Source organism: Hylobates moloch, unplaced genomic scaffold (genome assembly GCF_009828535.3).
Source record: "Hylobates moloch isolate HMO894 unplaced genomic scaffold, HMol_V3 SCAFFOLD_8, whole genome shotgun sequence".
Taxonomy (NCBI): Eukaryota; Metazoa; Chordata; class Mammalia; order Primates; family Hylobatidae; genus Hylobates; species Hylobates moloch.
The window spans coordinates 51,658,057-51,684,693 of record NW_026652283.1 but is presented as its reverse complement, the minus strand read 5'-3'; the positions used below and the strand labels follow the sequence as shown (position 1 = coordinate 51,684,693).

The 26,637-nt window shown below is 39.3% G+C and overlaps 1 protein-coding gene across 1 annotated transcript in view; it reads right to left on the bottom strand.

The window, feature by feature from the left end:
- Nucleotides 1-5,135: 5,135 nt before the first annotated feature.
- CUNH1orf185 (chromosome unknown C1orf185 homolog) overlaps nucleotides 5,136-26,637 on the bottom strand; it is a 90,875-nt gene continuing 69,373 nt past the window's right edge. The window contains exons 4-5 of the mRNA XM_058442800.1: nucleotides 7,208-7,244; nucleotides 5,136-5,518 (exon numbers count right to left, since the gene is read on the bottom strand). Coding sequence (XP_058298783.1) covers nucleotides 5,214-5,518; nucleotides 7,208-7,244 — 342 coding nt within the window. The 3' untranslated portion in view covers nucleotides 5,136-5,213. The remainder of the gene's footprint in view (nucleotides 5,519-7,207; nucleotides 7,245-26,637) is intronic.

Genomic DNA, 26,637 nt, shown 5'->3' with positions numbered 1-26,637 from the left:
AACAGAACCCGCACCCCCTGGATTTTCCTCCTCCCTTCAGCCCTGACGGTTCTGGCCTTCCCAAACTGCTTTTGATCTTCTGATTCCTCTTTGGCTGGAGCAGACCAAATTCCCCCCAGGAATTCCAGTTGTGGAGTGGCCTGTATTTTTTTTTAACAACACCCCTACTCCCCACCTGTTCCTCCCCCTTCCTATGCTGCCAACTTCTAACCGCAATAGTGACTCTGTGATTGTCTGTTTAGTTCTATGCATAAATGGAATGTTGTGGAGATGACCCCTCCCTGTGCCGGCTGGTTCCTCTCCCTTTTCCCCTGGTCATTCTACTCATGGAAGCAGGGCCAGTAAGGGATCTTCGATTTAAAATAAATAAATAAATAAATAAATAAAAAGACAATAATAAAAAGGCTAAAAAAATGTTAAGACTTGTTTTGTGGCCAAACATATTATCTTTCTGGAAAATATTCCATGTGCTGATGAAAAGAATGTGTATTTTGCAGCAGTTGGGTGAAATGGTCTGTAACTGTCAGGTCTACTTGGTCTAGCATATAGTTTAACTTTGTTGATTTTCTGTCTGGATGGTCTGTTCACTACTGAGAGTGGGGTACTAAAGTCACCTACTATTACTGTACTGAAGTCTATGTCTTCCTTTAATTCTATGAATGTTTGCTTTATATACTTGGGTGCTCCACTATTGGGTGCATAGATATTTCTAATTGTTATATTCTCTCACTGAATTGACCTCTTTTAATCATTATATAATATCTTTCTTTGTCTCTTTTTACAGTTTTTTGACTTAAAGTCTATTTTGTCAGATTTTAATATAGCTACCCGTTCTCTTTAGTTTCCATTTTCATAGAAAATTTTTTTCCATCTCTTCACTTTCAGTCTGTGTGTGTCCTTAAAGCCAAGGTGATTCTCTTGTATGTGGCATATAGTTGAATCTTGTGTTTCTTTTAAATTCATTCAGCCACTCCATAGAATTTAATCCATTTACATTCAAGGTAATTATTCATAGATAAGGACCTGCTGCTGCTATTTTATTAGTTGTTTTCTGGTTACTTTGGTTTTCTTTTTTTTTCTTTTTTGAGACAGGGTCTTGCTCTGTTGCCCAGGCTGGAGAAGGGTGGCATGACCTTGGCTCACTGAAGCCTTGACCTCCTGGGCTCAAGTGATCCTCCTGCCTCAGCCCCTGAGTATCTGGGACTACAGGTGTGTGCCACCATGCCTGGCTAATTTTTAAATATTTTGTAGAGATAAGGTTTGCCATGTTGCCCAGGCTGGTCTCAAACTCCTGAGCTCAAGCAATCCACCCACCTTTACCTCCCAAAGTGCTGGGATTACAGTTGTGAGCCACCGTGCCTGGTGTTTACGATTACTTCATTCATCTTTTGCTATCTTCTTTTTCTTTTGCTGTTTTCCTTTGTCACTTGATGATTTTCAATAATTGTATGCTTTGATTCCTTTCTCTTCATCTTTTGTTTATTTGTATATGTGTTTTCTTTGTGGGTACTATGAGGCTTACATACATCTTATAGTTATAACAAGTTATTTTGAGCAAAAAACAACTTAACTTTGATCACATCTTAAAAACTGTACACTTTTATTCCTTCCCCTCAAATTTTGTTTCTGATATCTGTGGAGCAACTCCATCTTGGATACTAATCTGCCATGCTGACTTCTGATTAACCCTTGTTAATCAGAGAAATGCCTCTAAGACCTCTACCTTAACTACTGTCAATCCTGGCCTTAAGTCAAAACAACCGTGATCATAAATTTTGCCCTTATACAGATTCACATAACATTTTTGCCTTTCCCTGAGGAGTTGACTTCAATTGTCCTACACATTCCTCCCTATGGTATATAAGCCTTGGGCCTGGAGAGTAATGGTGTGGAGATCCACCATCTCATCTTGTGGCTGCTGGGACATGGCTTCTGCTTGTAAGACTCTATTAAATGTTTCTTTCTGAGAAACTAGATATGCCAGTCTCTTTCTTCAGCCTTTCAGCTTCTTTGGAATTTGGGGGTAGGTTTGCATATGCCTGCCCACTGCAGAACAATGTCACAATTTACATCTTTTTTTGTTTTGTTTTGTTGTTTCAAAAAAATTTTTTGTAGAGGTTTTATATGTACTTTAGAGCCATTTCTGAGTACACTGTGGGGACTGAGGTCAGCAGGTCTGTCAGCTTGAAGCATAAATGGGTGTGACTCCTCACAGGTCCCTGGGCTAATGGTTCTAGTAGCAGGACTAGGGCCAAACAGGACTCAGAGCTGAGTCAATAGGGAAAATGGGTCATTTCCAGATCGGCCAGCAAGGGCAGTTCTGCCCTCTCAAAAGGCCCTCTTTAGGCCAGGTGCAGTGGCTCATACCTGTAATCTCAGCACTTTGAGAGGCTTGCTTGAGCCCAGGAATTCAAGACCAGCCTGGAAACATAGGGAGACTCTGTCTCTAGAAACAAATAAAAAAAATTAGCTGGGCATGGTGGAACACCTGTAGGCCTAGCTACTTAAGAGGCTGAGATGGAAGGATTGCTTGAACCCAGGAGTTTAAAGCTACAGCGAGCTGTGATCATGCCACTGCACTCCAGCCTGGGTGGCAGGGTGAGACTCTGTCCCAAAGAAAAAAAAGAAAAGGCCCTCTTTGGTCTTGGGCTGCACCAGGGTTTCACAAACTCCTACCTGGATCCCAAAGCTTAACAAAGGCACTTTTGTCTGTGGATGCCTGTTAAATTACTATTGCTGTAGAGGGATGTCTTGTCAACATCACTCTGCTATTGTTTTTATTTGAAAGTTTCAAGTATGGATAAAGTGTAAATAATGCTGGGTACAATAGCTCACATTTGTAATCCCAGCACTTTGGGAGGCCAAGGCCAGTGGATCACCTGAGGTCAAGAGTTCAAGACCAGCCTGGCCAACATAGTAAAACCCTATCTCTAGTAAAACTATAAAAATTAGCCGGGCATGGTGGCCTGTGTTTGTAATCCCAGCTACTTGGGAGTCTAAGGCAGGAGACACACCTGAACCTGGGAGGTGGAGGTTGCAGTGAGCCGAGATCGTGCCACTGCACTCTAGCCTGGGGAAGAGAGTAAGACTCTGTTTCAAAAAAAAAAAAAAAGTGTAAATGAATGCTAAATTGATAATGGGTAGACTGTGGTTTGTACTGTGTTAACTTAGTTAAGCTGGAATTATGTTTCTCAGAATCCTTTTCTATGTATAGTTCTTGGCTAAAGTTGGCCTAAAGAGGCATTTGTGCAATATTTGGAAAGCAGAATCTAAGCAGAGGCCATTATTCTGTGAAGGTAATCTGCGTATATGTGGAAACAGACTATAGAGAGGCCAGTGGATTCCAGTTTGTCTTTTCTCCTCCGCCCTATGTCCAGTTCTTTTCAGTGTCCAGTTCTTCCTCCCAACTGCTGATCATGTTGGCAAACAATGGCCCTGGGTCTGCCACAAGATGCTTGGCAGCACAGTGTCAAAGGCAGTTGCGAGCTAGGTGCAGTGACGTGCTCCTGTAGTCCTAGCTACTCGGGAGGTTGAGGCAGGTTGCTTGACCCAGGAGTTCAACTGTAACCTGAGCAGAATAGTGAGGCTGTCTCAATAAAACAAAATAAAAATAAAATAGGCTGAGCGCAGTGGCTCACACCTGTAATCCCAGCACTTTGGGAGGCTGAGGTGTTTGGATCATGAGGTCAGGAGTTCGAAACCAGCCTGGCCAAGATGGTGAAACCCGTCTCTACTAAAAATACAAAAAAATTATCCAGGCATGGTGGCGGGCGCCTCTAATCCCAGCTATGTGGAAGGCTGAGGCAGAGAATTGCTTGAACCCAGGTGGCGGAGGTTGCAGTGAGCCAAGACCATTGCCACTGCACTCCAGCCTGGGTGACAGAGTGAGACTCCGTCTCAAAAAATAAAAATAAAAATAAAATAAATAAATAAAAACAAAATAAATTTTTAAATGTTATCCCATATTTCCAGGCTAGGAATCACGGAACTAGGTTGTACACCCAAAGGCAGTTGCTGCTGATGCATAGCTTCCTGTAAACATTCCCACAAGCCTCCCCTCTACAGTCTTACTGTGGCAGTTGGTCAGTGGTTTCTCTAGTTATTCACTTTAAAAAAAGTTTTACTTTTTATTTTTATTTATTTATTTATTTTTCAAAAGATCTCTTGGTCAGAGTTTCAGATTATCTTGCTGGTGACTCCTTCTCTGATTCTCTAGTTTCTCTCCTTAAACTTCACTTCCTTGGTTCCTCTTACAATTGTGTAAGATATAATAATTCTTATATAAGGCATGAACCACTGTGCCTGGCCTCTTTTCTGGATTCAGCATTTCAAGCTATCTTGCAGGAGCAAAATTATACTGCTTACTAAAAGCATAACATGGTAATATTTGAATTATAAGTAATTTATGTGTTTTAAATTCAGAAAAACTAATAGATATTCCACCCAGCCCTACCCACATTGAAATAAAATTGAAAACATCAAAAGTATAAGGAAATGCTGTGGATATTTTATTCAAAAATATATATATGTTTTGGCCAGGCGCAGTGGCTCATGCCTGTAATCCCAGCACTTTGGGAAGCCGAGGCGGGTGAATCACTTGAGGTCAGGAGTTCGAGACTGGCCTGGCCAACATGGTGAAACCTCATCTCTACTAAAAATACAAAAATTAGCCGGCGTGGTGATAGGTGCCTGTAATCCCAGCTACTCAGGAGGCTGAAGCAGGAGAATCGCTTGAACCCTGGAGGCGAAGGTTGCAGTGAACTGAGATCACGCCACTGCACTCTAGCCTGGGCAATAGAGCGAGACTCAGTCTCAAAGAAAATATATATATTATTTTTGTGCTGAAGATTTTTAAATGTTTTTCTCCTATTTGTTGACATACACTCATTTTACTTAATATGTCTTTGGATGAGATACAATAAGTTAAGCTTAATGTTCATGACATCACTCTAGTTCTTCCTAATTTTGTTTCTAGAAATAAGAACCAGCAAGGGACGTAGAGCCGCTCTATGGTAAAGAACAAAAAAAGTAATATTAGCATGGACATGTTAAGAGACTCAGAAGCTGATAATTCAGTTTCAACTTTACCTGATTTCAGTGTATACAAGGTTTCAAAAGAAAAAAGTCATTCAGTATTATGTTGAAGATTTTGTATTTCAACCTCTATGTTTCTTCATGAACATTTTCCCTTAATGTGGTCATCTTTTTGATGATCATAAAGTGTCATTCAGTACACTTTCAGTACCCTCTTCTAATGAAATGGTTGACAGGTATGAAAATACTTTTTCCATTAGAGGTTCCCCGAGAGAAGGCCCTGGAGAGTTACTTTTCACTAGAGAATCATCAGAAAACCAGTCATCAGCTGCTTCTATACTTCGGCTGTAATAAGAATCAGATGGTAATGTTGATAAGCTTAATGTAACACTGCTGCGATTTGTTGCGGAGCTGGTCTCTGAGGGATCACAAATGACATTTTTTGTTGCAAGTCGGGATTCATCTTTAGAATGATGTTTAATTGCTGTAAAAACAGATTTACTATGAATATTATATATTCACAAGCCAACTCTTAATTATAAGGACAATGTCAGAATGGGCAGGATAATGCTATAAATAAATTCTGAGTTGCTATCATCCACATAGTGTTATATGTAATTAGGAATTAGCAATATTTTCATGATAATCAAGAATAGAAAAGACTATTCTAAATTAAATCAACCTGCTTAAACAGAAAAAGACTAATTAGGCTAGAAATGTTTCGAAATGTTCCTTAAAATCAGAAAGGACTGATTGCCTTGTTTTAAAAATAAATTTTAACTATACTGGCATAATTAATAAACTATCATTTTTCACTTATTCAATTTGTGTAAATATTGCATTACAAATTCAGAAAGTTTTCTGAGAAAGAAATAATTATTTATGATATTAGAAATAACTACTACAGTAATCTTTAAAACTCAAAACCAAGCAAAAAACATTTGTAATATACATAGTTTCTACTTGGAGCAAAGGATTTTATAACTAATTTGTTTCATTTTAAAATAGGGACAACTAAACTTCAAAAAAGAAAAGTACATGCCTCCTTAAGCATGTATTAGAAAATACTTGGTCTGCATTGGGAAGGGTGTATGAATTGGCTTTATACCAATAATAGTAACAAATCTTCCTGTAGAGACTTTCAATTTACAAAGCATTTTGATATACTTCTATATCTTATTGATACTCTTAATAATTCTTCAAGGTAGTTACTATGAGCACCACTTCACGAAAATAATAAACAGACTTAGATAAATGACCCATTACAGATCAGATACAAAATAGATCTTAGCTGCCTAGATTTTCATTACTTTGTCTCATGCTTTTCCCATTATAGTATTTAGGCTGCACATTTGCCATTAAAATATGCTGTTTTAGAAAATATAATATTTATACAATATTCTATAATACCTTTTATAACATTTTGCATATTAACTTTTCTTTTTTAAAAATTTATGTATAAGGCCATTCTTGCAAACATACTAACTTTTTTTTTTTTTTGAGACAAAGTCTTGCTCTGTCACCCAGGCTGGAGTGTATTGGCGCAGTCTCAGCTCACTGCAACCTCTTGCCCCAGCCTCCCAAGTAGCTGGGATTACAGGCCTGTGCCACCACACCCAGCTAATTTTTGCATTTTTAGTAGAGACAGGGTTTCACCATATTGGCCAGACTGGTCTTGAACTCCTGGCCTCAAGTGATCTGCCCACCTTGGCCTCTCAAAGTGCTGAGATTATAGGCATGAGCCACTACGCCTGGTCTAAACATATTAACTTTTGTATTTTCTACATTTTTAAAGCTCTGCAAAATATCTTGTTATATTTTATATTCAGCATCTCTAAAATTATGTAAGAGGTAATGTTTTGAGGTACTAAGATGTAATATGCAATATCTTTTTACCCTCAAGCATTACTATGTGACATTGACTATGATACCTTTGAGTACAAATAAGAGATAAAAATTAAAACTTCTCACTTTAGTTTAAGATGCGATATTGCAAGTTTCGCTTTTTCTAAAAAATTTATGCCCTTTTACATACTAATAAATTAATGTTTCCCTTACATTTTCATACCATTAAGATACTTAGATGACATTTAGGAAGCCTCTTGATTCCTCAAGACGTGAATTGCTAAAGTTCATTAAGATTTCTTCTAATAAATTATTGAGAAAAAAATACCTTTTATATGTGCTGCTTCCTTTTTTCTTTGCTCCTCCTACATTAAAAAAAGTTATTTGTATTTTAAAATCAGAATAATTTTTGATATAACTTCTTTCATATATTTTATATGAGAGTAATACATTTTAACATTATAATTTTTAATGGAAAATGTTTCTTTCCACAGTATGAATTTCTTTCACCAAAATATATTGACAGAAAAGAAGAAGTTGAAGTATCATCTGAAATGAATTTGGATTGGTCTAAAAAGGCAGTCTCCAAAATAAGGAATAACAGTTCAAATAGGATTCATTCTCTCCATCCTCAGAAACTTGGTCGTAACTAGAGAATGCTAAAAAATGAGAATTCCTAGACTTGTTTAATGAACTAACAGCAATAATAACAAAAAAGTGAATTCTGGTTGAAGGTCTTTATAAAAATGGGAATATTATTTTTATTTTTATTTTTTTAGAGACATGGTCTTGCTCTGTACCCAGTCTGGAGTGCAGTGGCATGATCATAGTTCACTGCAGCCTCGAACTCCTGGGCTCAAGTGATCTTCCTGTCTCAGCATCCTGAGTAGCTGGACTACAGGTGCGCGCCACCATACCTGGCTTGGGAATTTTTTTTATAGCAAATAAAACATTGCTTAAACAATACATTCCAGATATGTTCTGGGAAGTGTAGTGTTGTAGTAGTTCTCAAACTTTAGGGCATTAGAATTACCTGATGTGCATGTTAAAATTCTTATTCTTGATTATAATATCAGACCCTACTGAAACAGATTTTCTAGAAGTGGGCTTGGGAGTATACATTGTAACACATTCTGCAAGTGATTCTAGTTCAAGTTTTTCTTGGATCACTAGATAAACAATAGGCGAAAGCATAGACCGTTTGGGATGGAGTGAGCGAAGATGAAGCTGGAGAGATAATAGTATCATGTCTTACGTTCTGGGAGAAAATGTGTCAGTGCTCTGTGCTGATCTGCATTTGCCAGTCTCCCAAAAAAGCTTCTTTAGGATACTTATATTCATTTTGTTAGAATAACTCCCCTTTTTTTTTGAGACAGGGTCTCATTCTGTCACCCAGGATGGGGTGCAGTGGCATGATCACAGCTCACTGCAGTCTCAAATTCTGGGGCCTAAGTGATCCTCCTGCCTCAGCCTCCTGAGTAGCTGGAACAACAGGTGCATGCCACTATGCCTGGTTAATTTTTAAAATGTTTTGTACAGATGAGGTCTCACTTTGTTCCCCAGGCTGGTCTCAAACTCCTGGGCTCAAGTGATCCTCCCACCGTAGCCTCCCAAAGTGCTGGGATTACAGGCACCCAACCAGCACTTTTTACAAAGCCAACTTTAATTCTTTGTCACTTTCACCTTTTATTAACAAATGCCAGTATGGGCTTCCTGGCCTTACCTTGGCTAGATTTAAGACCAATTCATTCTGTGACTCCTGTATAAATTACTTTAGAACATTGCTTCTCAGACTTTGATGTGCTGACAGATCACCCTGGGAGCTTGTTAAAATGCAGATTCTGACTTGGTAGGTCTGGGATGGGGTATAAGAGTCTGCATTTCTAATAGGCTCACCTAGGTAATGTTGATATTGCTGGTCTGGGAACCAAAGATTAAGGCCCTAGACTGATTAAAATTCTACCCCAAATAAGGGAATGCCGAATGGGCATTCTTATATACTGCTACATGTATACCGGTAGAATTTTTTCTAGTGAAACTTAATAAACCCACTTCTAGAAATTTATTATGCCAAGTAAATAATTTTGGTTTTGTATAAACATTCAGCTACCAGAATATTCATCCAACATTGTTTTTTAAAACCCGCAGTTTGAAATCCCAAGCCTATGGCTGGGTGCAGTGGCTCACACCTGTAATCCTAGCACTTTGGGAGGCCAAGATGGGTGGATCCCTTGAGCCCAGGAGTTAGAGACCAGCCTGGGCAACATAATAAAACCCCATCTCTACAAAAAATACAAAAATTAGCCGGGCATGATGGCGCATGCCTGTAGAGCCAGCTACTCTGGGGGTTGAGGTGCTAGGATCTCCTGAGCCCAGAAAGTCATGCCTGCAGTGAGCCGTGATCGCGCCACTGCATTCCAGACTGGATGACAAAGCAAGACCTTGTCTCAAAATAATTAATTAATCAATTAATTTTTATAAAATCCCAAGAGTAAGGAAATAGTTAAATGCATTATGATACATAGATATTAATACAATGCATATTCTTTCAACTGTTAAAAATGATGCTACATATCAGCAATTATGGAATAATTTAAAAAATGATGGTAACATATCAAAAAGACAGAAGAACAATCTTGAAGCAGTACCTACTAACTAAATTTGGGAAAATTTGGGCATCTAAATAATGGTAGTAATGGATTATAATCTGCTGAATGAAATAGAAATCCACGAATCCATAGTGGTAATAAAATGACAGAGAAGGGACAGCTGCTTCCTTACATTCATATAAAGCTAAATGACAATTGTGGATGGGAATGGCAGAGTTGGAAAATCACCATTTTGCTACAGTTTAGTTAAGATTTACTCAGGCACAAATAATTTGTACAGCTAGAGAGTAAAGTTTGATAAAGAGAAGGATATTCGTATGGTTTCAAAATGTCTTCACACAGGTCGTTTATTAATCGGAAGGGTAAAAAATAGGAATAATACAGTGTGGCAAAAACAAAAAACAAACATCTTGATTGTGTGATCAATCTAAAATCTCTAATTAATAATACTCAGGAGTGAGGCTGGGCACAGTGGCTCACATCTGAAATCCTAGTACTTTGGGAGGCTGAGGCAGGTGGATCCCCTGAGGCCAGGAGTTTGAGAACAGCCTGGCCGACATGGTGAAGCCCCATCTCTACTAAAAATACAAAAATTAGCCAGGCATGATGGTGCACGCCTGTAATCCCAGCTACTTGGGAGGCTGAGGCATGAGAATCTTGGAGGTGGAAGTTGCAGTGAGCCAAGATTGCACCATGCCACTCTAGCCTGGGTCACAGAGTGACTCTGCCTAAAAACAAAAATCAAAAAAGAAAAAATAATAGCAGGAGTGAGCAAGAGAATATCACTATAGATACCAGATACATTAAATAAATAATAAGGGAATATTATGAACAACTTTACACCAATAAATTAGACAATGTAGATGATGTGGAAAATCCCTTGAAAGGCACAAATTACCAAAACTCATTCAAGGAGAGATAGTAACATGAATAGCCCTATGTCTACCAAAGAAATTGAATTCATAGCTAAAAACTTCTCCACAATGGAAACTCTAGATGACTTCACTAGTGAATTATACCAACCATTTGGTGAATAATTTATACCAATTCTATATACAATTGAAAAAGGCAAAAATCCACAGATAAACACTGTATGCCTTTAGATGTGATAAACTAAATGTGATCACGAGGAAAAGCCAAATTGAGAAGCCACCTACTATATATAAAATAGCTGTCGTGGATTGTTCAAAAATGCCAATATCACGAAAGACAAAGAGAGGCTGAGGAATTGTCCCTGAATAAGGAAGACTGAAGAGACATGACAACTAAATGCAAATGTGATTCTGGGCTGGATCCTGTACTAAAGGGAAACAATTCTGTAAAGGACATGATTGGGATAATAGACAAAAATGGAATATGGATTTTAGATTATATGAAAACATTGAATCAATATTAAATTTCCCCAATTTGAAAACTAAGCTATAAAAATATAAGCGAGTATTTGGGCTGGGTGCAGTGGCTCACATCTGTAATCCCAGCACTTGTACTTTGGGAGGCTGAGGCAGGCAGATCACTTGAGGTCTGGAGTTCGAGACCAGACTGGCCAACATGGTGAAACCCTGTCTCCACTAAAAATACAAAAATTAGCCAGGCGTGGTGGCGCATGCCTGTAATCCCAGCTACTTGAGAGGCGGAGGCAGGAGAATCGGTTGAACCCGGGAGGCGGAGGTTGCAGTGAACCAAGATGGTGCCACTGCACTCCACCCTGGGCAACAGAGCGATACTCTGCCTCAAAAGAAAAAAAATTATATATATATGAGAGTATTTGAATCAATATTAAATTTCCCTAATTTGAAAACTAAGCTATAATAATATGAGAGAGTATCCTCATTCTTAGTGTGTACACTGAAGTATTAAGGAGTGAAGGAAAAGAATATGCATTCTACTTTCAAGTGGTTCAGAAAAAATAAAAATACACACTCATACACACATTTGACACAGTTCATAACTCCTACCTCTTAAACACCTTCTTCCTTAGGCTTTTGGGACACCTCTTGGTTCTCTTTCTGCCACAGTGACTAGTGCTAAATCTCTAAAGTTTGGAGTACCTCAGGGCTAATTATAAGTACTAGATTTTTTTTTTTTTTGAGACAGAGTTTCACTCTCTCATCTAGGCTGAAATGCAGTGGTGCAATCATGGGCTCATGGCAGCCTCAACCTCCTGGGCTTAAGCTGATCCTTCCACCTCAGCTTCCCAAGTGGCTGGAACCACAGGCATGTGCCTATACACTCAGCTAATTTTTTTTTGGATGTGTAGAGACGGGGTCTGTCTATGTTGCCAAGGCTAGTCTTTAACTCTTGGGCTCAAGTGATCCTGCTCTCTTGGCTTCCCAAAGTACGAGGGTTATAGACATGAGCCACCATCCCTGGCCTTATCTCTTCTTTTTTTTTTTTTTTTTTTTTTTGTTTTTTTGAGACGGAGTCTTGCTCTGTCACCCAGGCTGGAGTGCAGTGGCGCAATCTCGGCTCACTGCAAGCTCCGCCTCCCAGGTTCACGCCATTCTCCTGCCTCAGCCTCTCCCAGTAGCTGGGACTACAGGCGCCCGCCACCACGCCCGGCTGATTTTTTTGTATTTTTAGTAGAGACGGGGTTTCACCGTGGTCTCGATCTCCTGACCTCGTGATCCGCCCGCCTCGGCCTCCCAAAGTGCTGGGATTACAAGCGTGAGCCACCGCGCCCAGCCATCTCTTCTTAATATCACTGTACACATCTGTTAAACATAGCAAAACTTCAGTAGAGTTCTTCCCATTTCTCTAGTTTCCTAGAGGAAAATTTATTTCCTTTAAATATTTTTGTTCTCTTCTCCACTGCTCCTTACTAAGATACAATAATTTACATTAGGTGAGTCTGATCACTTATTCCTTTGAATTGGGTGGAGCTAACCTATCAAAAGTCTGAGCTCAGAAATAACGCAACTAGAGCAGAAATCAATAAAATAGAAAACAACAAAGAAAATCAATAAAACAAGCATACAGTTCTTTGAAAATATTAATAAAATTGATAAAACTCTAGCCAGAACAATTGGGGGGAAAAGGGAGAAAACACAAATAAATATCAGAAGTGAGCAAGAGAATGTCAACTATAGATACCAGATACATTGAATAAGTAATAAGGTAATATCATGAACAACTTTATGCCAATAAATTAGACAACTTAGATGAAGTAGAAAATCCCTTGAAAGGCACAAAAAACTGAAACTCATTCTAGGAGAAATAGGTAACATGAATAGCCCTATGTCTACCAAAGAATTTGCATTCATAGCTAAAAACTTTTCCATAAAGGACACTCTAGATGACTAGTGAATTATACCAACCATGTGGGGAACAAATGATACCAATTCTACACAATTGAAAAAGGCAAAAATCCACAGATTCATAGAGCCAAACAAATCACAACCAACATTAAACATAAATAAAGCAATCTAAACCTAAGATACACATTAGAAGAACTGAACAAAAACGAACTATGATTAGACTGCTAGTATTATTTCAGTGGCAACTATGAAAACCAGAAGGCATATTTTCCCTCTACTAAAAGAAAAGAAGTGTCAACCTAGAATCCATTGAAAGAAAGAGAATAAAAAAGGTCATTTTCAGATGACCAAACACTAAGTGAGTTTGGAACCAAAACACACCCACTAAAATAATCTGAAGGATGTAATTTGCACAAAAAGAAAAGTCATCCCAGAATAACAGTTTGATGTTCCAGGCATGAAAGACAATGAAAGTGATCAATTTGCTGGTAAATCTAAGTAAACACTGACTGTATGGTACCTGTATGTAGTAGAGCGCATTACTGTTCCTAATTATTTGCCATTCTCAGTGAGCTAATTATACTTTTTTTGAATCACTGACATCAAGCTTGACTAAGAAATTTGCTTTGGCCAATAAAATGTGAGCAGAAGTGACCACTTCTAGATAGAAGCTTTAAGGGCCAACACTGTGGTTCCACATCTCTCTTCTGTCACAAGGAAAGGATGTTCTAGGATAGAGACTATCCCTTCAGCTTGGATACCAGAATGAAAAGAACATGCCAAGTAGAGCCAATGCTGACCCACAGATGATATGTAATGTGAGAAATAAACCTTAGCTGTTATAAGGCACTAAGATTTTGGGTTATGTGTTACTGAAGTGTTACTGAGAAAAATACAAAAACAATGATAATGGTTTGTACAAGTTTTAAAAAATGAAAAAATGAAAATCTAAGACAACAATAGTAACTCTAGGGGGCACCATTTATATTGTATTTCCTATAAATAATTATCCTTGTCACACAACACTGTGAAGTAATAGATTTAATAGTTAAATATTTTCCTACAAGGGCAGTTTAAATCCAAGACTATTTGAGCCTAACAGACATTCAAAAAACAGTTTTACTCTTTTACAAAAACTATTCAGAGTACAGAAAAAGAAGAAACCCACCCCAATCATTTTATGAACCTAGCATAACCTTGATACAAAGGTCTGACGGCACAGTATAGGAAAGAAGATTTGGCCAGGTGCAGTAACTCATGTCTGTAATTCCAGTGCTTTGGGGAGGCCAAGGTGGGAGGGTCATTTGAGGCCAGGAGTTTGAGAACAGCTTGGCCAACATGGTGAAAGCCCGTCTCTACTAAAAAAAATACAAAAATTAGCCGGGTATGGTGGCGAGCACCTGTAATCCCAGCTATTCGGGAGGCTGAGGTGGGAGTATTGCTTGAGCCCAGGAGTTTGAGGTTATAGTGAGCTATAATCACACCATTCCACTGTAACCTGGTTGGCAAGAGTGAGACTCTGTCTCTGGGAAAAAAAGAAAAAGAAAAAAAAAAAAGAAAGGAAATTTGAGGCTGATTTCATTCATTTACAGACATGTAAAAAATGTAAGTAAAATATTAGCAAATCAAATCATCCATATGTAAAAGAAAAGACATCATGGCCTGGGCACAGTGGATCATGCCTGTAATCCCAGTATTTTGGGAGGTCGAGACAGGTGGACTACTTGAGGTCAGGAGTTCAAGATCAGCCTGGCCAACATGGTGAAACCCCACCTCTGCTAAAAATACAAAAATTAGCTGGGCATAGGGGCGCACACCCGTAATCCCAGCTGGTTGGGAGGCTGGGGCAGGAGACTTGTTTGAACCTGGGAGGCGGAGGTTGCAGTGAGCTGAGATTGCACCACTGCACTACAGCCTGGGCGACAGAGCAAGACCCTGTCTTAAAAAAAAAAAATTCTGGGCCAGCACGGTGGCTCACACCTGTAATCCCAGCACTTTGGGAGGTGAAGGCAGGCAGATCACAAAGTCAGGAGATTGAGACCATCCTAGCTAACATGGTGAAAGCCCATCTCTACTAACAATACAAAAAATTAGCCGGGCGTGGTGACAGGCGCCTGTAGTCCCAGCTACTCGGGAGGCTGAGGCAGGAGAATGGCATGAACCCGGGAGGCAGAGCTTGCAGTGAGCCGAGATCACGCCACTGCACTCCAGCCTGGGTAACAGAGCGAGACTCTGTCTCAAAACAAACAAACAAACAAATTCTGAAGATGAATGGTGGTGATGGTTGCACAACGTGAATGCACTTAATGCCACTGAATTGTACACTTCAAAATGGTTAAAATAGTAAATTTTGTTATGTGTATTTTATCACAATTTTAAAAATAAAAATAAGTGATGTACAAACATAAATGTCTTTTTAATTTAAATATATATATATATATTTTTAACTTTTAGGTTCAGGAGTACATGTGCAGGTTTGTTACACAGGTAAACCTGTGTCATGGGGGTTTGTTATACAGATTATTTCATCACCCAGGTATTAAGCCTAGTACCTACTAGTTATTTTATCCCAATTCTCTCCCTTCTCCCAGCCTCCACCTTCTTATAGGCCCCAGTGTGTGTTGTTCCCTTCTATGTGTCCATGTGTTTTCAACATTTGGCTCTCACATATAAATGAGAACATGCAGTATTTGGTTTTCTGTTCCTGTGTTAGCTTGCTAAAGATAATGGCCTCCATTTCCATCCATGTTCCTGCAACGGGTATGATCTCATTCGTTTTTATGGCTACATAGTATTCCATAATGTATATGTACCGTACCTTCTTTATCCAGTCTACCACTGATGGGCATTTAGGTTGATTCCATGTTTTTGCCATTGTGAATAATGCTGCAGTGAACATACACATGCATGTGTCTTTATAATCAAACAATTTATATTCCTTTGGGTAATATCCAGTAATGGGATTGCGGGGTCAAATGGTATTTCTGTTTTTAAGCCCTTGAGGAATTGCCACACTGTCTTCCACAATGGTTGAACTAATTTACACTCCCATAACGTGTGTAAGAGTTCCTTTTTCTCTGTAGCCTCACCAGCATGTTATTTTTTATTTTTTATTTTTTTTTGAGACAGAGTCTCTTGTCACCCAGGCTGGAGTGCAGTGGCATGATCTCAGCTCACTGCAACCACTGCCTCTTGGGTTCAAGTGATTCTCCTGCCTCAGCCTCCCAAGTAGCTGGAATTACAGGTGTGCACCACCACACCCAGCTAATTTTTGTATTTTTTAGTAGAGATGGGGTTTTGTCATGTTGGCCAGACTGGTCTCTAACTCCTGACCTCAAGTGATCCACCTGCCTCAGCCTCCCAAAGTGCTGGGATTACAGGCATAAGCCACAATGTCTAGCTTTGACTTTTTAGTAATAGCCATTCTGACTGGTATCTCATTGTGGTTTTGATTTGCATTTCTCTAATGATCAGTGATATTGAACTTTTTTTCATATGATTCTTGGCCACATGTATGTCTTCTTTTGAAAAGTATCTGTTCATGTCCTTTCCTCACTTTTTAATGGGGTTGCTTGTTTTTTTCTTGTAAATTTGTTTAAGTTCCTGATAGATGCTGGATATTAGACCTTTGTCAGATGCATAATTTGCAAAAATTTTCTCCCATTTGTAGGTTGTTTGTTCACTCTGTTGATAATTTCTTTTGCTGTGCAGAAGCTCTTTAGTTAAATTATATCCCATTTGTCAATTTTTGCTTTTGTTGCAATTGCTATTGGTGTCTTCATCATGAAGTTTTTGCCCATTTCTATGTCCAGAATGGTACTGCCTAGGTGGTCTTCCAGGGTTTTTATACTTTTGGGTTTTATTTACATTTAAGTCTTTAATCCGTCTTGAATTAATTTTTGTATATGGTATAAGGAAGGGGTCCAGTTTCAGTCTTCTGCATATGGCTAGCCAGTTATCCCAACACCATGGATTGAATAGGGAATTCTTCCCCCATTGCTTGTTTTTGTCAGGTTTGTCAAAGATCAGATCATTGTAGGTGTGTGGCCTTATTTCTGGGTTCTGTATTCTGTTCTGTTGGTCTATGTGTCTGTTTTTGTACCAGTACCATGCTGTTTTGGTTACTGTAACTCTATAGTATAGTTTGAAGTGCAGATGCCTCCAGCTTTGTTCTTTTTGCTTAGGATTTCCTTGGCTACTCAGACTCTTTTTTGTTCCAGTGAGCTGAGATCACACCACTGCACTCCAGCCTGGGTGACAGAGCAAGACTCCATCTCAAAAAAAAAATCAAAATCAAAATAGAATAAAATAAAATGATTTTTTTTCTAGTTCTATGAAGAATGTCAATTGTAGTTTAATAAGAATAGCATTGAATCTATAAATTGTTTTGTGCAGTATGGCCATTTAAACAATGTTGATTCTTCCTATCCATGAGCATGGAAGGTTTTTCCATTTGCTCGTGTCATCTCTGATTTCTTTGAGCAGTGTTTTGTAGTTATACTTATAGAGTTATTTTACCTCCCTGATTAGCTGTATTCCTAGGTATTTTATATTTTTTGTGGCAATTGTGAATGGGATTGCATTCATGATTTGGTTCTCAACTTGACTGTTGTTGGTGTATAGGAACATTAGTAATTTTTGCACATTGATTTTGCATCCTGAGACTTTGCCAAAGTTGTTTATCAGCTTAAGGAGCTTTTGGGCTGAGACAATGGAGTTTTCTAGATAGTGGAGCATGTCATCTGCAAACAGGGATAGTTTGACTTCCTCTCTTCCGATTTGGATGCTCTTTATTTCTTTTTCTTGCCTGATTGCCCTAGCCAGGACTTCCTGTACTATGTTGAGTAGAAGTGGTGAGAGAGGGCATTCTTGTCTTGTGCCTGTTTTCAAGGGGAATCCTTCCAGCTTCTGCCCATTCGGTACAATGTTGGGTATGGGTTTGTCATAGATGGCTGTTATTATTTTGAAGTATGTTCCTTCAATGCCTACTTTATTAAGAATTTTTAACATGAAGTTGTGTTAAATTCTATTGAAAGGCTTTTCTGCATCTATTGAGATAATCATGTTTTGTTTTGTTTTTGACAGAGTTTCACTCTTCTTGCCCAGGCTGGAGTGCAATGGTATGATCTCAGCTCACCGCAACCTCCGCCTCCTGGGTTCAAGTGATTCTCCTACCTCAGCCTCCTGAGTAGCTGGGACTATAGGCATGTGCCACCACACTTGGCCAATTTTGTATTTTTAGTAGAGATGGGGTTTCTCCATGTTGGTCAGGCTGGTCTTGAACTCCCAACCTCAGGTGATCTGCCCACCTTGGCCTCCCAAAGTGTTGAGATTACAGGCATGAGCCACTGTGCCCGGTCCAATCGTGTGGTTTTTGTCTTTAGTTCTGTTTATATGATGAATCACATTTATTGATTTGTGTATGTTGAACCAACCTTGCATCCCAGGAATAAAGCCTACTTGATCACAGTGAATAAGCTTTCTCATGTGCTGCTGGATTTGGTTTGCCAGTATTTTGTTGAGGATTTTTGCATCAATGTTCTTCAAAGATATAGGCCTGAAGTTTTCTTTTTGTTTTGTGTCTCTGCCAGGTTTTGGTATCAGGATGATGCTGGCCTCATAGAATGAGTTAGGGAGGAGTCCCTCCTCCTTAATTTTTTGGAATAGTTTCAGCAGGAATGGTACTAGCTCTTCTTTGCAAATCTGGTAGAATTCAGCTATGAATCCATCTGGTCCTGGGCTTTTTCTGGTTGGTAGGCTATTTATCACCAACTGAATTTCACAACTTATTATTGGTCTGTTCAGTGATTAAATTTCTTCCTGGTTCAGTGTTAGGAACGTGTATGTGTCCAGGAATTTATCCATTTCTTTTAGATTTTCTAGTTTATGTGCATAGAGGTGTCCATAATATTCTCTCATGGTTATTTGTATTTTTATGGGTCACTGGTAATATCCCCCTTGTCATTTCCGATTGTGTTTATTTGAACAGTCTCTTTTCTTCTATGTTAGTCTAGCTAGTGGTCTATTTTATTTTATTTTATTTTTTTCAGAAAACCAGCTCCTGGATTCACTGATCTTTTGAATGTTTTTTTTGTGTCTCATTCTCCTTCAGTGCAGCTCTGATTTTGGTTCTTTCTTGTCTTCTGCTAGCTTTGGGATTTGTTTGCTCTTGGTTCTCTAGTTCTTTTAGTTTGATGTTAGGTTGTTAACTTGAACTCTCTCTAACTTGTTGATGTGGGCATTTAGTGCTATACGTTTCCCTTTTAATACTGCCTTAGCTATGTCCCAGAGATTCTGGTATGTTGCACCTTTGTTCTCATTAGTTTCAAAGAACTTTTTGATTTCTGCCTTAATTTCATTGTTTACCCAAAAGACATTCAGGAGCAGTTTATTTAATTTCCATGTAATTATATGATTTTGAGTGAATTTCTTAGTCTTCATTTCTTTATTTTTTTTGAGACGGAGTCTCGCTCTGTCGCCCAGGCTGGATGGAGTGCAGTGGCATGATCTCGGCTCACTGCAAGTCTTCATTTCTAATTTGATTGTGTTTTGGTCTGAGAGATAGATTGTTATGATTTCTGTTCTTTTGCATTTTCTGAGGAGTGTTCTACTTTTTTTTTTTTTTTTGACAGAGTTTTGCTCTGTCATCCAGAGTGGAGTGCAGTGGTGCCATGTCAGCTCACTGCAACCTCTGCCTCCCAGGTTCAAGTGATTCTCTTGCCTCAGCCTCCTGAGTAGCTGGGATTATAGGCACATGCCACCACGCCTGGCTAATTTTTGTATTTTTAGTAGAGACAGGGTTTCATCATGTTGGCCAGGCTGGTCTCAAACTGTCTGCTTTGGCCTCCCAAAGTGCTAGGATTACAGGCATGAGCGACTGTGCCCAGCCAGAGTGTTTTACTTCTGATTATATAATCAATTTTAGAATATGTGCCATGTGGCAATAAGAGGAATGTATATTCTGTTCTTTTTGGGTGAAGAGTTCTGCAGATGTCTATCAGGCCCATTTGATTCAGTGCTGAGTTCAGGTCCTGAATATCTTTGTTAATTTTCTGTCCCATTGATCTGTCTAATATTGTCAGTGGGGTGTAAAACTCTCCCACTACTATTGTGTGGGAGTCTAAGTCTCTTTGAAGGTCTCTAAGAACTTGCTTTATGAATCTGGGTGCTCCTGCGTTGGGTGCATAGATATTTAGAATAGTTAGATCTTCTTGTTAAATTGAACTCTTTATTATTATGTAATGCCTTTCTTTGTCTTTTTAAAATCTTTGCTGGTTTGAAGTCTGTTTTGTCTGAAACTAGGATTGCAACCCCTGCTTTTTCTGTTTTCCATTTGCTTGGTAGATTTTTCATCATTCCTTTATTTTGAGCCTGTGTATTATTGCATGTGAGATGGGTCTCTTGAAGACAGCATATCAATGGGTCTTGCTTCTTTTTTCCAGCTTGCTACTGTGTCCTCTAATTAAGGCATTTAGCCCAGTTGCATTCAAGGTTAGTATTGATATGTGTGGATTTGATCCTGTCATCATTACGTTAGCTGGTTATTTTGCAGACTTGCTTATGTGGTTGCTTTATAGTGTCACTGGTCTGTATACTTCAGTGTTTTTGTAGTGGCTGGTAAGCATCTTTCCTTTCCATATTTAGTGCTTCCTCCAGGAGCTCTTGTAAGGCAGATCTGGTGGTAATGAATTCCCTCAGAATCTGCTTGTCTGAAAAGGATCTTACTTCTCCTTTGTTTATGAAGGTTAATTTGGCCAGATATGAAATTCTTATCTTTAAGAACATTGAATATTGGCCCCCAATCTCTTCTGGCTTGTAGAGTTTCTTTTGAGAGGTCTGCAGTTAGTCTGATGGGCTTCCCTTTGTAGGTGGCCTGACTTTTCTCTCTAACTGCCTTTAACATTTTTTCTTTCATTTTGACCTTGGAGAATCCAATGATTATGTGTGTCTTGGGGATAATATTCTTGTGAAGTATCTTACTGGAGTTCTCTGTATTCCCCTGAAAGAGATGGATGATATCCTGAAATATGTTTTCCACATTGGTTCCATTCTCCCCATCTCTTTCAGGGATACCAATGAGTCGTAAATTAGGTCTCTTTACATTATCCCATATTTCTCAGAAGTTTTATTCATTCTTTTTTCTCTATTCTTGTTTGACTATCTAATTTCAGAAAGCCCATCTTCAAGCTCTGAGATTCTTTCCTCTGCTTAATACTTGTGATCACAATTCTTTCCTCTGCTATTAATACTTGTGATCGCATTATGGAATTCATGTAGTGTGTTTTTCAGCTCTATCAGGTTTGTGAGGTTCTTTTCTATGCTGGCTATTTTGTCTGTCAGCTCCTGCATCGTTTTATCATGATTTTTAGCTTCCTTACACTGGGTTTCAATGCACTTCTGTAGCTCAATAATCTTCATTACTATTCATATTCTGAATTCTATTTCTGTCATTTCAGCCATTTCAGCCTGGTTCAGAACCTTTGTGGGAGAGATGATGTGGTCATTTGGAGGAAAGAAGGCTCTCTGGCTTTTTGAATTGTCAGGGTTTTTGCACTGTGGGTTTATCTACCATCAATCTCTGAGGTTGCTGACCTTTGGATGTTTTCTTTTTCCTTTTCACCTATTTGATGACCTTGAGGGTTTTATTGTGGTATAAGGTGGATTCAGCCAACTGGCTTCATTTCTAGAATATTTTAGGGGGCCAATCCTCAGCTCCCAATTCCTAGACTATGTGCTCTAACTCTAAGGGACTTGCATTGGGCCCTGACTTTGTTCTCTGGCTCAAGGTTGGGAATTCACTTTGCTGGGGGCGCCGAGGTGCTCTTGGACCACTGGTCACTACACTCCAATGGGTGGTGTCAGCCAAAGCATTTAGTAGTGTGGCAGCAGTGGGATCATTTCTATATACTAGCCAGAAAACGACTATTTCTACTGGCCAGCAATCCATGGCCAATCATTGCTTATTTTAGGTTTAAATGTAGAAAGTTGTAAAAGACTATTGCTCTTACTCTAATGACACAAGCAATATGGATAAGCTTAACTATCTTTTTAAATTTTTTTTTCTTCCTTTCTCTCTCTCTCTCTCTTTCTTTTTGCTAGAGATGATGTCTTGCTTTGTTGCCCAGGCTGGTCTCAAACTCCTGGGCTCAAATGATCTTCCCACCTCAGCTTCTCACACTGCTAGGATTACAGGTGGGAGCCACCAAGCCCAGCCAATAATCATCGTTTAAAAATAAAACAAAAAACTAAATTCCAGAAGGTGACAAACCCTTAATAAGAGAGAAGATATCTGCAGTAGCTCTTACCACTGACTAAAATTGCGAAAGGAGGAGGAGGAGGAACTGCCATAGATGGGAGAAGAATTGCAAAAGCAATTCACAGATGCAAAGCAAAGCAATTCAATGTGTTTACTTTTTCAACAAATAATACTGGAACAATTAGACATGCGTACTGCCACAAATGAACTTTGACCTAAACCTCACACCTTATACAAAACAAATAATGGCTGGGCACAGTGGCTCACACCTGTAATCCCAGCACTTTGGGAGGCCAAGGTGGGCAGATCACCTGAGGTCAGGAGTTTGAGACCAGCCTGACCAACATGGAGAAACCTCCATCTCTACTAAAAATACAAAATCAGCCAGGTGTGGTAGTGCATGCCTGTAATCCCAGCTACTTGGGAGGCTGAGGCAGGAGAATTGCTTGAACCTGGGAGGTGGAGGTTGCTGTGAGTCAAGATAGCGCCATTGCACTCCAGCCTGAGCGACAAGAGTGAAACTCCATCTCAAAAAAGAAAAAGAAAAATTAACTAAAAATGGCCAAACATAGAAATGTAAGATGTAAAACTATGACAGTCAAAATAATCTTGAAAAAGAACAAAACTGGAAGGCTCATACTTCCTGACATTAAAATTTACTACAAAGCTACAATAATCAAGATAGCATGGTATTGGTATGAGACATACACATCAATGAAATAGAACTCAGAGTCCAGAAATAAATGCTTACACTTACAGTCAACTGATTTTTGATAAGTGTGCTGAGACAATGGAATGAGAAAAAAAGACTTTTCTACAAATGATGTTGGGACAATGAGTTGCAAGTGAATAAAGTCAGACACATATATCATACATGAAAACACATAGTTTTAAATGGCTAAAATAAACAATATAGATAGTATCAAATGCTGGCAAGGATGCTTAGAAACTGCATTTCTTGGAGTGTAGTGGCACATGTCTGTAGTCTCAGCTACTCAGGGGACTGAGGTGGGAGGATCACTTGAACCCAGGAGTTAAGAGTCCAGCCTGGGCAATATAGCAAGGCCCTTGTCTCTTAAAAAAAAAAAAGAAAGAAACTGGATCTCTCATACATTACTGTTGGAAATGTAAAATGGTACAGTTACTCTGGAATGAAGTCTGACAGTTTCTTAAAAATTAAATATATTCTCACCAGAAACTGCATTCCTGGGCATTAAATATACGACCCAGAAACTGCATTCCTGGGCATTTATTCTAGAGAAATGAAAACTTACCTCTACAGAAAAACCTGTACATGAATGTTTGTGGCCCTTTATTTGCAAGCTGCAAACTGGAAACATTTCAAATATCCCTCAATGCATAAATGATTAAACTCTGTGGTTTAATCATTAGTATAACACACAATGTTATACTACTCAGCCATGAAAAAGAACAAACTATTGATGCAGCAACTTGGAGGGATCGTATGGATATTATTACCAACTGAATGTATGTGTCAGCTAAAAATTCATACACTGAAATCTTAACCCCCAACGTGATGATATTAGGAGGTGGAGCCTTGGGGAAGTAATTAAGACATGAGGACTTGGACTCTCATGAATGGAATTAGTGCCTTTATAAGAAGAGATATGAAAGTGCGCTCTTGCTCTCTCTGCTCCCTGCCATATGAAAACACAGCAAGAAAAAGGCCATCTCCAAACCAGGAAGAGGGCCTTCACCAGAACCAGATCTTTCAGCATCTTGATCTTGGACTTCTCAGCCTCCAAAACTGTGAGAAATAAGAGTTGTTTAAGCCACCCAATCTATGTTATTTTTGTCATAGCAGCCTGAAATGAATAAGACAGGTATTAAACTGGGTCTCCCAGGGTGTGGTGGCACATGTCTGTAGTCCTAGCTACTCAGGAGGCTGAGGTGGGAGGATCCTTTCAGTCCATGAGTTCAAGGTTACAGTGACCTATGATTGTGCCACTGCACAATCTCAAAAGAAAAGTCAATGTCAAAAGACCACATGCTACATGACTCCATTTATATAACATTCTGGAAATGATAAAATTATAGAGATGGGCAACAGATCGCTGGTTGCCAGGAGCTAGGGAAAGGGAGGGAAGGAGTGATTATAAAGGGTGGAATGGGCTGGGTGCAGTGGCTCACACTCATAATCCCAGTGCTCTGGGAGGCTGAGGAGGGAGGATCACTTGAGGCCAGGAGTTGGAGACCCCATCTCTACAAAAAATTTAAAAATCTAGCTGCGTGGCCGGGCATGGTGGCTCACGCCTGTAATCCCAGCACTTTGGGAGGCCGAGGCAGGCGGATCGCCTGAGGTCAGGAGTTTGGGACCAGCCTGGCCAACGTGGTGAAACCCTGTCTCTACTAAAAATACAAAAATTAGCCAGGCACAGTGGTACATGTCTGTAATCCTAGCTACTCAGGAGGCTGAGGCAGGAGAATCACTTGAACTGGGAAGGCAGATGTTGCAGTGAGCCAAGATTGTGCCACTGCACTCAAGCCTGGGTGACCTCGCCAGACTCCATCTCAAAAAAAAAAAAAAAAAAAGCAAACAGAGCAAAACCAACATTCCAGTTTAAGAAGTGGGTAAAAGACTGAAATAAACAGGTCACACACACAAATATATACAGCTAGCCAATAAGCTCACCATCTTTAGTCATCAGGGAAATATAAATTAAAAGCTATTTTATTTTATATTTTATTTTAATTTAATTTTTGGAGATGAAGACTTGCTCTGTCACCCAGGCTGGAGTGCAGTGGCACAATCTCTGCTCACTGCAACCTTTGCCTCCCAAATTCAATCGATTCTCCTGCCTCAGCCTCCCGAGTAGCTGGGATTACAGGCAAGCACCACCACACCTGGCTATTTTTTTTTATTTTCAGTAGAGATGGGATTTCGCCATACTGGCCAGGCTGGTCTTGAATTCCTGATCTCAAGTGATCTGCCCACCTCGGGCTCCCAAAGTGCAGAGATTACAGGAGTGAACCACTGTGCCTGGCCTAAAAGCACATTTAAATGCCATTTTACACTCACTAAAATAGCTAAAATTAAAAATACTAATACCACCACCATATGTTGGCAAGTCCATGGAAAATTGAAACTCTCACTTATTGCTGGTGGGAGTGAAATAAGTTACAATCACTTTGGAAATCTGCTCAGCAGTTTCTTATAAAGTTACATGTATGTCTCCCCAAGCCTTCACAATTCCAGGTTCAGGTACGTTCCCATGAAAAATGAAAATGCAGGCTGGGTGCGGTGGCTCACACCTGTAATCCCAGTGCTTCAGGAGGCAAAGGCGGGCGGATCACTGGAGGTCAAAAGTTCTAGTCCAGCCTGGTCAACATGGTGAAACCTGATCTCTACTAAAAATACAAAAAATTAGCTGGGCGTGGTGACACGTGCCTATTGTCCCAACTACTCGGGTGGCTGAGGCAGGAGAATCGCTTGAACCCAGGAGGCGGAGGTTGCAGTGAGCTGAGATCGCGCCGTTGCATTCCAGGCCGGGCAAAAGAAGCGAATCGTGTAGAGAAAAAAAAAAAAAAAAAAGAAAGAAACAAAGAAAGAAAGAAAAATGAAAATATATGTTCACTAAAAGTATGTGGTTGTTTAGAGTAGCCTTATTCATAGTAGTCAAAAACTAAAAACAACCCAATATCCATCAACAAGAGAATGCATAAATAAAATGTTCCTATAATGGACTACCACTTATCAATAGAAACAACAAAGTTCTAACACACACAATAACATGGGTGAGCCCCAAAACTTTTATTAAGTGAGAGTAGTCAGACATAAAAGATATAATTTAATTTATATGTAATTTAGGAACAGATAAAAACTAAACCTGGTCAGAAATCAGAAAGCTGCTGGGTGCAGTGGCTCACACCTGTAACCCCAGCACCTTGGAAGGCTGAGGCAGGTGGATCACCTGAGGTCAGGAGTTCGAGACCAGCCTGGCCAACATGGTGAAACCGTGTCCTACTAAAAATACAAAATTAGCTGGGCTTGGTGGCATGCGTCTGTAGTCCCAGCTACTCTGGAGGCTGAGGCAGGGGAATCGCTTGAACCCAGGAGGCGGAGGTTACAGTGAGCTGAGATCGCGCCGTTGCACTCCAGCCTGGGCGACAAGAGCGAAACTCCATCTCAAAAAAAAAAACAACAGACAAAAAATCAGAAAGCTGATACCTGGGATGGGTAGAGGAATTGACTGGAAAGGAGACATGAGAGAATTTTCTTAGGTGATAAAAATGTTCAGCAGTTTGTTTTAGGTGTTGGTTGAATGTATATACAGTTGTCAATGTTCATTAAGTGGAATATCTAAATTCTTTGCATTCTATTGTAGGCAATTAATCTCAAAATATTTTAAAAATTGTATCAATAAAATATTTTTCAAATCACATTAATTTCACTTCAGTGGTATTCTTCCCCAAAACACATAACCCAAGTTATAAATAATGAAAAAAATTAAACAAATCCCAATTGTGGGACATTTTACAAACATGACCAGAACTCCTCAAAACTGTAAAGGTTAGGTTAAACAAGAAAGATGAAGATACAGTCACAGAGCAGAGGAAATTAAAGAAACAAATGCAATGTAGGATCCTGGATTAGGTCCTGAAATAGCAAAAGTATATT